This window comes from Oncorhynchus tshawytscha, linkage group LG33 (assembly GCF_018296145.1).
Source record: "Oncorhynchus tshawytscha isolate Ot180627B linkage group LG33, Otsh_v2.0, whole genome shotgun sequence".
NCBI classification, from domain to species: domain Eukaryota; kingdom Metazoa; phylum Chordata; class Actinopteri; order Salmoniformes; family Salmonidae; genus Oncorhynchus; species Oncorhynchus tshawytscha.
In genome coordinates, this window is record NC_056461.1 from 25,814,387 (window position 1) to 25,830,790 (window position 16,404).

At 42.0% G+C, this 16,404-nt stretch overlaps 1 protein-coding gene across 1 annotated transcript in view; it reads right to left on the minus strand.

The window, feature by feature from the left end:
* arrdc1b (arrestin domain containing 1b) overlaps positions 1-16,404 on the minus strand; it is a 53,473-nt gene that overhangs the window by 13,902 nt on the left and 23,167 nt on the right. Inside the window, exon 2 of the mRNA XM_024397539.2 lies at positions 7,654-7,764. Within this exon, the coding sequence (XP_024253307.1) occupies positions 7,654-7,764 (111 nt within the window). The remainder of the gene's footprint in view (positions 1-7,653; positions 7,765-16,404) is intronic.

Consider the following 16,404-nt stretch of genomic DNA (forward strand, 5'->3'; position numbering starts at 1 on the left):
GGAGGAGGTGCTCTTGTTCTCCATGGACTTTACAGTGTCCCAAAACCTTTTGGAGTTAGAGCTACAGGATGCGAATTTCTGCATGAAAAAGCTAGCCTTTGCTTTCCTGACTGACTGCGTGTATTGGTTCCTGACTTCCCTGAACAGTTGCATATCGTGGGGACTATTCGATGTTATTGCAGTCTGCCACAGGATGTTTTTTGTGCTGGTCAAGGGCAGTCAGGTCTGGAGTGAACCAAGGGCTATATCTGTTCTTGGTTCTGCATTTTTTGAACGGGGCATGCTTATCTAAGATGGTGAGGAAATGACTTTTAAAGAATGACCAGGCATCCTCGACTGACGGGATGAGGTCAATATCCTTCCAGGATACCCGGGCCAGGTCGATTAGAAAGGCCTGCTCGCAGAAGTGTTTTAGGGCGCGTTTGACTATGATGAGGGGTGGTCATTTGACCGTGGGCCCATAGCGGACACAGGCAATGGGGCAGTGATCGCTGAGATCCTGATTGAAAACAGCGGGGGTGTATTTGGAGGGCAAGTTGGTCAGGATAATGTCTATGAGGGTGCCCATGTTTACAGATTTTGGGTTGTACCTGTTGGGTTCCTAGATGATTTGTGTGAGATTGAGGGCATCTATCTTAGATTGTAGGACTGCCGGGGTGTTAAGAATATCCCAGTTTAGGTCACCTAACAGAACGAACTCTGAAGCTAGATGGGGGGCGATCAATTCACAAATGGTGTCCAGGGCACAGCTGGGAGGGGAGTGGGGACGATAGCAGGCTTCAACATGAGGGACTTAATTCTGGAGAGGTTAATTTTTTTAATTAGAAGTTCAAACGGTTTGGGTATAAACCTGGAAAGTATGACAGAACTTTGCAGGCTATCTCTGCAGTAGATTGCAACTCCTCCTCCTTTGGCAGTTCTATCTTGACGGAAAATGTTGTAGCTGGGTATGGAAATCTCAGAATTGTTGGTGGCCTTCCTAAGCCAGGATTCAGACACGGCAAGGACATCAGGGTTGGCGGAGTGTGCTAAAGCAGTGAGTAAAACAAACTGTGAAATCAGCCAAGACCTCAGAAACAGAATTGTAAACCTCAACAAGTCTGGTTCATCCTTGGGAGCAATTTCCAACCGCCTGAAGGTACCACATTCATCTGTACAAACAATAGTACGCAAGTATAAACACCATGGGATCACGCAGCCATCATACCGCTCAGGAAGGAGACGCATTCTGTCTCCTAGAGAGAAACGTACTTTGGTGCGAAAAGTGCAAATCAATCCCAGAACAACAGCAAGGGACCCTGTGAAGATGCTGGAGGAAACATGTACAAAAGTATCTACATCCACAGTAATACGAGTCCTGTATCGATATAACCTGAGAGGCCGCTCAGCAAGGAAGAAGCCACTATTCCAAAACCACCAGAAAAAGGCTGACTACGGTTTGAAACTGGCAGCATCATGTTGTGGGGGTGCTTTGCTGCAGGAGGGACTGGTGCACTTCATAAAATAGATGGCATCATGAGGAGGGAAAATTATGTGGATATATTGAAGCAACATCTCAAGACATCAGTCAAGAGATTAAAGCTTGGTCGCAAATGGGTCTTCCAAATCGACAATGACCCCAAGCATACTTCCAAAGGTGTGGCAAAATGGCTTAAGGACAACAAAGTCAAGCTATTGGAGTGGCCATCACAAAGCCCTGACCTCAATCCTATAGAACATTTGTGGGCAGAACTGAAAAAACTTGTGCGAGCAAGGAGGCCCACAAACATGACTCAGTTACATCAGCTCTGTCAAGAGGAATGGGCCAAAATTCATCCAACTTATTATGGGAAGCTTGTGGAAGGCTACCCGAAACATTTGACCCAAGTTAAACAATTTAACAATTTAACTACCAAATACTAATTGAGTGTATGAAAACTTCTGACCCACTGGGGATGTGATGAAAGAAATAAAAGCTGAAATAAATCATTCTCTCTAATATTATTCTGACATTTCGCATTCTTAAAATAAAGTGGTGATCCTAACTGACATAAGACAGGGTATTCTATGATTAAATGTCAGGTATTGTGAAAAACTGAGTTTAAATGTATTTGGCTAAGGTGTATGTAAACTTCCGACTTCAACTGTATCTCAACCAGAAGCCATAGATTACAGGCAACATCCGCATCGAGCTAAAGGCTAGAGCTGCCGCTTTCAAGAAGCGGGTCACAAATCCGGACGCTTATAAGTAATCCCACTATGCCCTCAGAAGGACCATCAAACAGGCAAAGCGTCAATACAGGATTAAGAGAAACCCAGCCGCAAGCTGCCCAGTGACGCGAGCCTGCTAGACGGGCTAAATACCTTTTATGCTCGCTTCGAGGAAAGCAACACTGAAGCATGCATGAGAGCACCAGCTGTTCCAGATGACTGTGAGCCGATGTGAGCAAGACATGTGAGCTTTTTGTAGCCGATGTGAGCAAGACCTTTAAACAGATCAACATTCACAAGGCCGCGGGGCCAGACGGATTACTAGGACGTGTACTCAGAGCATGCGCGGACCAACAGGCAAGTCTTCACGGACATTTTCAACCTCTCCCTGACTGAGTATGTAATACCTACATGTTTCAAGCAGACCACCATAGTCCCTGTGCCCAAGAAAACAAAGGTAACATGTCGGTAACCATGAAGTGCCTTGAAAGGCTGGTCATGGCTCACCTCAAGACCATCATCCCGGAAACCTGAGACCCACTCTAATTTCCATACCGCCCCAACAGATCCACAGATGACGCAATCTCAATCACACTCCCCTTTCCCACCTGGACAAAAGGAACACCTGCGAGAATGCTGTTCATTGACTACAGCACCGTGTTCAACACCATAGTGCCCACAAAAAGCTCATCACTAAGCTAAGGACCCTGGGATTAAACACCTCTCTCTGCAACTGGATTCTGGACTTCCTGACGGGTCGCCCCGTAGGTAGGTAACAACACATCCGCCACGCTGATCCTCAACACAGGGGCCCCTCATGGTAACCAGATTGGCGACAGGTTTTATATTCAAAACTCTGCATAAAAAGAATATGCGCATTTTCCTACCAGAGATGTGTTTCCATCAAATTCAGTTGCAGATAAAAGGCTGTGCATGATGGTGTAGCACACATAAGCATACATTTTGTGGTTAAATTCCCATATACTGAATAAAAAATACAAGTTAAATGGGTTTCTATCGAATTTCCAACTCCACTGATGACTTTCTCACCAAAATGTTTTGTTTTGCTACAGAACTGTATCTGCACGCTGCTGACTAGAGCGCACCTATAGCCTACATGATGAGATTAGTACGGACAAAAACTATTTTTATTTGCTTAACACAACCTAGCGTCAATGATCATTGTTACCAGAATAAAACCCTTAAGATGTATTGTAAAGGAGCCTCAAGCTCATCACCTTGCACTTTCACCACCCTGTGAAGTTCATCATAACTTATTTCATCTGTAGCCTAATAAACTGCATGCTTTCCAGACATAGTGGGAGGATCACACAAGGCGACTCCATGTTTACTTCCATATGATGGTTAATATATCCATATTTTCGCATAAAAGCATTTCCCTCAACATTTCTCATATAATTCATATTACCGACACAAAAAGATCCCACTTTGTCTAGCATATTCCGTTTTTCCCGATTTTTTTTATCTGACATGTACTTTACTTGCATAAAAAGGTTGGATGGAAACCTGGTTACAGAATCACTTGTTATTTGTTCCTAAAAACCCAAAGCCAGCAATAGAGGCCTTTAAGACACTTGTACAGGAAATTTGCACTGATGCACTGACTACTGGGAAAGAGATGAGATGCAAACACCTCTTCACAGCTTGGCTAAAGATGACTGACAGCTTACCACAGTCACACACACACACACCACCCTACCATCTGCAGGATATATCGGAGGGTCACATGAACAGAAGTAGCAGAGTATGGGAGGGTACGCTGCCTCATCCCCGTAACCCCCCTACATGTGTGGCTGGCATACCACATTAACAGTCAGCCACAGTGGCCACACGTGTCCCCTTGTGTGGTTGGCCACCGCTGTACCTTTCCCTGTCTCAGTGTCCCTACTGTGCCTGTGTCACATAACCTAGAGGCAGAGGAGCCCAATTGTTGGGAGGAAAAATGGGATAGGAAAAAAACATTGAGATAAAAAGGATGTGAAATTAATTATTTATGACTCTTCAGTTTTAGTGTGTGTGTGTGTGTGTGTGTGTCAGAGGTGTTGGGATAGTTAAAAGTGGTAAATTACACAAACCCATCCAGTGATGATTCTAATAATCTCATGGGATGTTTACGTGATGGATGTGTGGTATAGGATCGGTACACACATTGGAATTCTACAAAGAAATGAAAACAAATAAGGTGTCACTCTTAAATGACCTCCAACATATTTGTATGCATGCATGCTAGAACATCTACAATCACTGTAAAGGCTCGTGCTTGAGTTTGTGCATGCCTCCGCCTATTTGTATGCAACATGCACAATCAGTACTTGGATTCCAACTGCTTTCAGCTCTCGGAAATGGTTGTTCTTTGATCTAAGAATAGTCCTGGATTTCACATGCTTCTGTGAGGCTAAACTACATCAAAAATATTAAATCAGCTCTATCGACTGGAATTTTGAGCAGCAAAGACATTCAAGTGCATCTAATTATATTCCCCTTAACTGATCCAATGAATTGACAGAACATTACAAACACTAACTAGGACATAAAACAAACAGGCATGGAACTGATCTGTCGTTACACAACTGAGTGTTAATGAGACAGTAATTAATATTGACTGCAAGAAATGTCTATTAGACAAGTTGTAATATGGCCAGCCAAATCTGACTAGATTCATATTTGCAATTCACAATCTGTGATCACACCAGCTTCAATAAATACTGAATAAATAAATAACTGTTTGATAGTTTCACATTCACACTCTCCTTCAAATTAGTGGACTTGGCTATTTCAGTCACACCCGTTACTGACAGAGCACACGGCCATCCAATCTCCATAGACAAACATTGGCAGTAGAATGGCCCATACGGAAGAGCTCAGTGACTTTCAAAGTGGCACTGTCAACGTAGGATGCTACCTTTCCAACAAGTCAGTTTGTCACATTTCCGCCATGCTAAAGCTGCAACACCCGTTCCAAACTGCCTCTGGAAGCATCGTCAGCACAAGAACTGTTCGTCAGCAGCTTCATGAAATGGGTTTCCATGGCTGAGCAGCCACACACAAGCCTAAGATCACCATGTGCAATGCCAAGCGTCGGCTGGAGTGGTGTAAAGCTCTCTGCCATTGGACTCTGGAGCAGTGGAAATGCGTTCTCTGGAGTGATGAATCACGCTTCACCATCTGGCAGTCCGACAGACGAATCTGGGTTTGGCGGATGCCAGGAGAACACTACCTGCCCGAATGCATATTGCTAACTGTAAAGTTTGGTGGATGAGGAATAATGGTCTGGGGCTTTTTTTCCTGATTTGGGCTAGGCCCCTTAGTTCCAGTGAAGGGAAATCTTAACGCTACATCATACAACAATTCTGTGCTTCCAACTTTGTGGCAACAGAATGGGGAAGACCCTTTCCTGTTTCAGCATGACAATGCCCCTGTGCACAAAGTGAGGTCCATAAAGAAATGGTTTGTTGAGATTGGTGTGGAAAAACTTGACTGGCTTGCACAGAGCCCTGACCTCAACCCAATTGAACACCTTTGGGATGAATTGAAAGGCAGACTTTGAGCCAGGCCTAATCGCCCAAAATCAGTGCCCGACCTCACTAATTCTCGTGGCTGAATGGAAAGTCCCCGCAGCAATGTTCCAACATCTAGTGGAAAGCCTTCCCAGAAGAGTGGAGGCTGTTATAGCAGCAAAGGGGGGACGAACTCCATATTAATGCACATGATTTTGGAATGAGATGTTCGATGAGCAGGTGTCCACATTCTTTTGGCCATGGAGTGTATTTGACGATACCCAATAGCACATTCACACAAACACAACACGAGGGGCTTTTCTCTAAATGTTTGTGGTCAGGCGGCTCAGTGGGTTGTTGGAGAAAAGTGCTTGCAACACCAAAATGATGGGTTAATGAATCCGTATGGGTATTGAATATATGAATATACAAGGAAAGTCTATGGAGTATACTGGAAGAATTAAGACAGAAAGAAGGAAGTCAGAGTTGAATAGACTGCTCTCTAGTAACACCTCCCAGATCTGTGAAAAACCACTGAGCCTATAGGTGAGAGAGGCAGAGTTAAACATTAAGCAATATAGTAGTGGTGTGCTAACCTAACCAGCATGGATTATACCCAGTTGTCTGTCCCGACAGGACCAAAAAAAGCTGTCTATGTTTGGTTGAGATTTGGTCTGGTCTGGACTGGCCTTGATTTGGCCCAAACATAGACGTCTATAATTGGTTCAGATTTGGTCCGGACCAAATCAGGTTCGGACCAAATCATAGACAACCATGTTTCACAAGTTTGACCAGCACAGTACATCATAGTATAGTACATTACAGTACACAGTAAAGAAAAGTAGAATATAGTACAGTTATGTACAGCAGAGTAAAGTATAGTGTACTGTATTGTACCCAACTTTACTCTAATGTACTGTACTCTTCTATAATGAACTAAACTAAACTCCACGGTACTCTACTGAATTAAATTATACTGTACTGTACTCTACTACACTCTACTCTACTGAATAAAACTTGATGACTGTCCTGTACATGACTCTACTGTGCTCTACTGTACTAAGCTGTGCCGTACTATAATGTGATGTTCAAAGTTGTGAAACATAGCCTAGAAGTATATGATTTGTTCAGATTTGGATCTGGTCCGCACCGACCAAATATGTACTTGTTTGGGGGAGGAGCTCATCACAATAATACCCAGCATGCTTTGTAAGTGTACATGTTGGTCATTCTGCAGACGCTATTATCTAGAGAGAGACTTAGTCAGTCAAGCGCATTCAACTAAGGTAGATAAACACCAACATAAGTGCATGTGACAGTTGGGAGTAATAATACATATTCTGTTGTAATCTTTAGTTGGCTCATTTGTCCTATATTAAATGATACTTCAGGATTTTGGCCATGAAGCCCTTTACCTACTTCCCGAGAGTCAGATGAATTCGTGGATACCATTTTTATATCTCTGCTTGCAGTTTGAAGGAAGTTGCTAACTAGAGTTAGAGCAATTGCTAACTAGAGTTAGCGCAATTGCTAACTAGAGTTAGCGCGATGACTCGAAGTCTATGGTATGAGCTAGCATGCTGGTAGATACCGTAGACTTCCAGTCATTGCGCTTATGCTAGTAAGCATTGGCTCACAAAATAGCTTCTAACTTTATTCAGTAGAAGTAGATAAAAATCCCAAAGTATCCCGTTAAGAGGCATGAAAAAGGATTATTTTGATATAATGCTTACTGCATTGAGTATATATGTGTAGTTGAAATTTGGCCATTAGGACAAAAACCTAATCGAGCGGCAGAATGCTACATTATTTTCACAGCATTTTATAATTCAACAGAGATGAAGAGGGCTGCAACTCGACCAGCCTCTATTTAGATTCTCATTCTATATGTTATACTCTATATATTTTGTATCAGTAGCCTCAAAATGGCTTCCATAATCCTCACCTTTGTCAGCTACAGACAGTGTGCTGCTGAAGTATTGCTCTTCCAGTGTCCACGACGTGTCGTTCATTTTGTTGGAGACCCCACATGATCCCAGGCAGTTCACCTTAATGGCTGGAATGGAAAGAAAGAAAAGATTCAATCAACTGTGCAGTTAACTAACTTTGTCTATCATTCATAGTTCTCTAAAATGGGTGTTTCCATTATGAGTTTTTCTATCTGTCATGAGTTGGTATAAAAAAAAGCCCACATATGGATGCTATAAACACCAAATAGCAGAGTTTTCAATGAATGGTGCCTATAAATATGTTTTGCTGTTGACAGGAAGCCACATGTTCAACATGAACCCCTTTAAATGAAACCCTTGGCCCTGGTGTGCTCACTGTGCTGTGTAAAAATAGCAGCACTAAACATTCAATAGCAAGGGTTTTTTAGAGTGATCTGTATCATAGACTGGAATGGCCTCACCACTCACCTGTTCGATGGGGCTATTGAATATGTTACTAAGAAGCTAAGGCAAGTAAATTCCAATTGCTAGCCTATAATCGGGGAAGCCAGCCACCCTTGCCCTATCGGGATAGGCAGACTCTACATCAAACTTCAGATAAACCCAAACTTTTCTGGGTAATATTATCATTATGTACGTAAAGGTCAACCTAGACGTGTTCCAGGAGATTTTTATCATGTTTAATGATGTAGCATACATGCAGCCACTACTAATCTATGATAAGCTCCTATCTCTCCCCAGAGGGTTAGTGTGATCCTCAGAGGGATCTGAGAGTGACATCATGATCACACCGCACAGAGCAGACACAACACATGTGACGTGATGTATGGAGAGGCTCTGTGTGGTTTAAGGACCGCTGTGTTGAGTTCCATACTAGGCTTGGGTGGTAAATTGTATATTGGGGTATTTGGAAAACTTCACAGGATGGTTTTTCCAATAGCGTCAATACTGTCAAAACAATTTCTTTGAAGTTGTTCAATACATTTGAATATTTAAGGCTACTTTTTAAGCTAATAAATACGTAGAGTCAACTTGTGCAATATGTTAGGAGATAAAGCAGATTCCATCCTTCATTTCATTGGTCACATTATTTTACAATATGAAGCTTACAGTAGTTCCCCAGAACAGTTGAGCCAGTCATATGTTTTGCTGTAAAAAGCACAATGGGTTAAATTTTGCCATTAGCGGCGGCTGCTGCTGCTGGGTAGGGTGGCTCTATTCTCTCTTGGTCGTAAATAATCGAACAAAACAGACACTTGATTGTATTGTGTAGTTAACAGATGGAGAACGTGGAGGAAACAGCGAAGAAACAGTATCAGTGTTTGCCAATATTCATATGAAACAAGTGTCGAAATGGGGACCATTTTGTGTCCAATGATTGTTAGAAAAATCCATTCTGGAAAAAAAATTCTGGTTGGGTAAGCTGGGGGATGTTCTAAAGCCCAATTCACCACACAGCACTGCATTACAGCACATGTCAATGGCTGTAGGGGCAGCAGGTAGCCTGGCGGGTAGGACCATTGGGCTAGTAAGTGAAAGGTTGCTGGATCGAATCCCCAAGCTGACAAGATAAAAATCTGTCGTTCTGAGCAAGGCAGGTAACCCACTGTTCCCTGGGCGCTGATGACATGGAAGTTGATTAAGGCAGCCCCCTGCACCTCTCTGATTCAGAGATTTTTCAGTTGAATGCATTCAGTTGTACAACTGACTAGATATCCCCCTTTCCCTGTAGTCAGAGCTCTGTCTGACTCTGTCCATATCTCTCAGAACTGAAACCTTTTGATAATGTGCAGTGGAACACCATGTTCACACAAGGTCACGCTCCTCCTCTCTTATAGCATCATGTTCCCTCATGGCCTCACATTGTCAAAAATGGAGGGAGAGAGAGAGGTCAGAGATGGAGAGATCTGTACAGGGATGGAAGTGGTAGCATATGACACTGCGCAGTTATGGACTGTGTGACCGAGTGACACACACAAGTAGAAGATAGCTCGCTAACTCTACTGTCACCAGTGGAGGGGAGCCATCTCTAATCTGCTAACCCCACCACCACAGCAGATATACTGACTGTAAGGCAGCACATGACTTCCTGTGTCAGCAGAACTATATGCCTTCATACACCTATCAGCAGTGCCTACAAGAATCACTCACACATAGTAATGTTAACAGAAGTTTAGCAGTCTTGAGCCATCCCTTATCAGATCACACATGAAGTATTTACAACCTCTGAGCATCAAACAAACACAACAAATGATCAGAGAATGCATTGCTGGGTGGGAGAGAGGAGAGACTAGAGCGAGTTCTGACTCACTGTCTGTCTTTGTGTTCACTCTAATATGCTGGAGTCCTTCCAAGGCCTATTCCACGGTTCAATAAGTGTAGGAGAAACATGTCAGTAGGCGTGGAGAACACCGGCTCCATTTATTAGTTTCAATTTTCAACGTTTATTCTCCCCGTTCACAGGATACAGATTAAAGCTGATCCCCAAAGGATCAGCCAGCGTAGGCTACTCCAGTACTGGAAGTGTTCATACGATCAGGACCTTGACAAACATGGATGGTTGTATCATAAGTAGAGGTCGACCGATTACGATTTTTCAACGCCGATACCGATGCCGATTATTGGAGGACCAAAAAAGCCGATACCAATAATGTAATAATGACAATTACAACAATACTGAATGAACACTTTTATTTTAACTTAATATAATACGTAAATAAAAATCTATTTAGTCTCAAAGAAATAATGAAACATTCAATTTGGTTTAAATAATGCAAAAACAAAGTGTTGGAGAAGAAAGTAAAAGTGCAATATGTGCCATGTGAAAAAAGCCAACGTTTAAGTTCCTTGCTCTGAACATGAGAACCTATGAAAGCTGGTGGTTCCTTTTAACATGAGTCTTCAATATTCCCAGTTAAGTTTTAGGTTGTAGTTATTATAGGAATTATAGGACTATTTCTCTCTATTCCATTTGTATTTCATATACCTTTGACTATTAGATGTTCTTATAGGCACTATAGTATTGCCAGTCTAATCTCGGGAGTTGATAGGCTTGAAGTCATAAACAGCACTGTGCTTCAAGCATTGCGAAGAGCTGCTGGCAAACACAGGAAAGTGCTGTTTGAATGAATGCTTACTGCTCGATCAGACTTAATTACAATAAAATAAACACACAGAAATACGAGCCTTAGGTCATTAATATGGTCAAATCCGTAAAAACTTATTTTGAAAACAAAACATTTATTCTTTCAGTGAAATACAGAACCGTTCCGTATTTTATCGAACGGGTTGCATCCATAAGTCTAAATATTGCTGTTACATTGCACAACCTTCAATGTTATGTCATAATTATTTAAAATTATGGCAAATTAATTACGGTCTTTGTTAGGAAGAAATGGTCTTCACACAGTTTGCAAAGAGCCATGCGGCCCAAACTGCTGCATTATACCCTGACTCTGCTTGCAAAGAACGCAAGAGAAGTGACACAATTTCCCGAGTTAATATTGCCTGCTAACATGAATTGATTTTAACTAAATATGCAGGTTTAAAAAAATATACTTGTGTATTGATTTTAAGAAAGGCATTGATGTTTATGGTTAGGTACATTGGTGCAACGACAGTGCTTTTATTTGCGAATCACCCGTTTGGCGAAATAGGCTGTGATTAGATGATAAATTAACAGGCACCGCATTGATTATTAGCAATGCAGGACAAGCTAGTTAAACTAGTAATATCATCAAGCATGTGTAGTTAACTAGTAATTCTGTTAAGATTGATTATTTTTATAAGATAAGTTTAATGCTAGCTAGCAACTTACCTTGGCTCCTTGCTGCATTCGTGTAACAGGTGGTGATTAACATCTTGCTCCTACTTGAGACGCAGACGTCCCATCTAGAGCTCTGGAAATGCAAATGCGCTACGCTAAACGCTAATAGTATTAGTTAAAACGCAAACGTTCATTAAAATACACATGCAGGGTATTGAATTAAAGCTACACTCGTTGTGAATCCAGGCACCAAGTCAGATTTTTAAAATGCTTTTCGGCGAAAGCATGAGAAGCTATTATCTGATAGCATGTAACACCCCAAAAGACCCGTAGGGGATGTAAACAAAATAATTAGCATAGTCGGCGCTACACAAACCGCACAATAAAATATAAAACATTCATTACCTTTGACCATCTTCTTTGTTGGCACTCCTTGATGTCCCATAATCAATACTGGGTCTTTTTTTCGATTAAATCGGTCCATATATAGCCTAGATATCGATCTATGAAGACTGTGTGATAAACGGAAAAAAATAGCGTTTCATAACGTAACGTCATTTTTAAAAGTAAAAAGTCGACGATAAACTTTCACAAAACACTTGAAATACTTTTGTAATGCAACTTTAGGTATTAGTACACGTTAATAAGCGATAAAATTCATCGATGTAAACGATAGGTGGTCGTCTGGAAAAAATGTCCGGGAAAAACTCAACCAATACATCCAGTTGGAGGTATCGACCAAGAAAAGCAAATGAGAAGACTCTAGACATCCTGTGGAAGCTGTAGGTTGCAACCTCGGCCTCATTTAATACGGTTCACCTTTAACAATTCCTGGGAGTGGCGCATGGATATTTTTTTCCATTTTCAGTGATCAGATTTTCCTGCGCTTTTCGATGAAACAGACGCTCTGTTATAGTCACAGCCGTGATTTAACCAGTTTTAGAAACGTGAGAGTGTTTTCTATCCACACATACTAATCATATGCATATACTATATTCCTGGCATGAGTAGCAGGACGCCAAAATGTTGCGCGATTTTTAACAGAATGTTCGAAAAAGTAGGGGGTCGACTTAAGAGGTTTTAAGGCAGCGTAGGCTGAATATGTCTGAATATACTTTTGTCAAATTTTATTTATTTTTTTATACTTGTGCATAAGGCATATGTTTTGTCCATGTGCAATATGATTTCATAGGAAGTCAAAAGTCACTTTATTTTGGCCAAATGCCATATGAATTGTCCAAATGCAATATGATGGTGGAGCGGAAAACAGTCTCCTCGTGGAGTGCAATGTAATCGGCCATAATTGGCGTCCAAAAATGCAGATTACCCCTTTGTTATGAAAACTTGAAATTGGCCCTAATTAGTCGGCCATGCCGATTAATCGGTCGACCTCTAATTATAAGCACTCCTTATCCCTCCTTATCCCTTATCCCTTAGAATAGTTCACATTTTCTTCCCCTTCCCTACTTCTTTGTGTAGGTTTGAAGGACTTTTTGTCTAGGACCTATTATACCTGACATTACAACCTTTCTCCTCTTCCCACAGGAATGTCTTTGAGGGCACACTTTCATAGAAACTATTATGCAATATTGCATTACAGTTTGTAATGTGTCTGTGTTCTTTCAAACATTTTACATTTTAGACATTTACCAGATGCTCTTAACTAGAGCGACTTACAGTAGTGACTGCATACATTTTAATACTTTCTTCATACTGGTCCCCCCGTGGGAATCGAACCCGCAACCCTGGTGCCATGCTCTACCAATTTAGCTACACAGGACGATAGAACCTAGAGTTCCTGTGATTTGACATGGATTTTTAAACCTTTGGTTAATGTTATTGGCCTAGTTAATATTTTGGTACATGCCTAGGTGGGCAATGCAACTATCTTGTTGGGAAGAAATCTCCTCTGTAACAGATAGAGGGTTGCCCTGACAGTGCAACCAATCAGGGCCATGATATGAAGTCATTCAGATAGAGAACATGACCCCTAGTGACATCCCTGCATGGCAACAATGAGTAAGCGTGTGTGTCAGGAGAGAGGAACTGGCAGGGAAAACAAAAGACAGACTGCTAACTTTGGGCTGATAATGATATTTCCTTGTTTACGAACACCCTTAGAAGGGTTTCAACTGGTGGGGTGGAAAACAGAGGAGCTACAGTGGGTTTGTTTAAGGTCTGGCATTTAAGAGAACAATAAAAGACAGCGGTAGCTCGTTTTCCTCCAGCCAAAACAAGGAGCGGATCTGTGGCTCAAACAAGGGGAGGATTGTGTCTGTCCAGAGGCTGGTATTTCATCACAGCTAGATCAGGAGTATTAATGAGCAGATTAAAAAGGTCTGCTGAATTTATTGGGAGACCAGGAGGAACATTCCATGTATGTTCTCAGAGTCTTAGAGGTCCACGTGATGTCAACAGTAGCATACACACCCACACATATACACACAAGTTCACATAAGATAAAGCATCCTAAGATTTAAAAAAAGGGTGGTACCTTTGAAGGAGCCAAATCCATGCTGACTTCCCCTAAATAAAGAATGGTGTTTGCAACAAGAGAGAAAGCTGAAGACTTGATACTCTCTGTTGAGATCTGTCCACCTTCACTTTACTTGAATGTTTCTATTCACTGCACATATCACTTTTTAAGTTACAACACCAATGAAAACCTGTAGCCTCCAGTTGTACATGAGGCCCATTAGCAGGGCAGAGATCACCCGTACTTCGTCATTTTCAACATATCCCATCCTTACACTCCAGTAATCCAATGTCACGCTCATTATCCTCATTAAATCTTAAAGAGCTGCAAACAATTAGAGAGCCTCTTGCTTTCAGCTAGCTAGCTAATGTTAGCTGGCTGGCTGGCTCGACTATGCAAGTAACCATTTCAATAGAATGTTCATTATGTCACTGCGACAACTGTCATAAGACGTAGCTGGTAAATTCGCTCTGGCTATCTACTCTGATTTCAAAGCACTCATCTGAGTGTGCCAGAGCGCAGAATAACTGACGAGTTTACGAATTTTCGAACGCTCAACACCCGTTGAACTGGTCAGTAAAGGTTGGCAAAAAAGCGTAATAAAATTTTTGCCAGCAGCACATTTGTAGTCACCAACGCTCGGTATAACATAAAAACAACGTAACCAGCTCTGCTAGGGCTAGTAAAATGTTCAGAGTGAACTGTTCCCTCATTTGTGTCTGGAAGTAGCTAGCCAACGTTAGCCAGTTAGCTTGGGTGCTTGACTGCTGTTAGGTCAGAAAGCTCGATCAACCCTACTCCCCGGCCAGTGTCCAGTGTGAGCTCTGAAAGTTCTGTGTTTATGAACGGACAATTTGAAAAAGCTCTGAGTTTAGGAACGCCCAGAGCGCACTCTGAGCACACTCTAGCACTCCAGATTGAATATATGATCACACCCATAGTATAAACCAGCCTTTAGTCTGACATATTTGGTTGTTTAGTACATGGCCTCACATGTGTCTCCTTAAAGAGCTGGGTGCGGCCAAGGCTTAAGAGAGTGTGAACGATGCTGAATGGGTGAAGACAAATAAGAGCTCTCTAATACTAAAGGTGTACCAAAACATTCAAGAGACATTTTCAAACAAAATAGGTTACAAGTTTATCAACTTTCAAAGCAGAATGACTTACTTTTTGTTCCTCCTGCAGTATATGATATACCATTTTCTAGCTCTGAGTATTTACTTTTATCCAATGTAAAAGACACAATTTAAAATTTTGCCAAATAAGATTGAGCCGCATCTCTCACTTCTCCATGCTCACAGTGAGGAGAGGGAGTCCAAAAGGCTTGCTCACACAGCAGCCGACAGCAAAAGTGGACAAGCAGATACTTTCATAGCAGGAATACAAAATAATGCATAGGCTATTACTGTTGATCAAACTGTTCTAAAACCATTAGCCTATCTACAGGAATGTTGTATTGCAAAATCAAAGAAAATTACTGGCTTATGCAAAATGCTTCAGTAAGAGGAAGGCAATGTCGGTAACTTTCTGTTTATCGTCCTAGCTCTAATTGAGAGTATAGTGGTCAGTAAGTGCCCATGCGTGACTCCTCATCTCTGTCTGCTGACTGGCCATAAAAGAAGGGGCAGAACAGACATCCATCCCCCTTCTTAATCTCTGCTGATTTCCACTAATATCATTATGTGCTCTTTGGGGATAACCAAACTCCTCAGGTCATGAGGCCTGACTGGACCTGAGCCTAATTGGGGGGAAATGTTTGGGGTCTGGGCACGGTGCTACTGCAGGAGCACCCAGAGTGAAAACTTTAGGTTATGACTTTAACCCTGTTTCTCTGATAGTATAAGTGAGGTATTTCACTATGGGATACACCCCCAGTGTATTCATCAGAAGCCTTCATTGCACTACGCCAGCCATGATTGGCTGGACGTCGAGAAGTGTGCGTCAGAGAGGGGTACCCTATAAAAGGTCAGACGTAGCATCTCCTAGTTGGAAAGGTGTTATTTAGTGAGCGCTTTACCCGTGTGAGGTTTGGTCCAGGAAGCGAAAAACTCATCACATTTTCTAAACTCCTTAGTCCTGTCCATGTTTATTTATTTATTTTTATTTAACCAGGCAAGTCAGTTAAGAACAAATTCTTACAATGACGGCCAGAAGGACAACCATCTCTGCAGCACTCCACCTACCAGTGGCCAGACGGAAGCCACAACTCAGTAAAAGGCACATGAGAGCCCGCTTGGAGTTTGCCAAAGGGCACCTAAAGGAATCTCAGGCCATGAGAAACAAGATTCTCTGGTCTGATGAAACCAAGATTGAACTATTTGGCCTGAATGCCAAGTGTCACATCTGGAGGAAACTAGGCACCGCTCATCACCTGGCCAACACCATCCCTACGGTGAAGCATGGTGGTGGCTGCATCTTGCTGTGTGGATGTTTTTCAGCGGCAGGGACTGAGACTAGTCAGGATCGAGGGAAAGATGAACGGAGCAATATACAGAAAGATCCTTG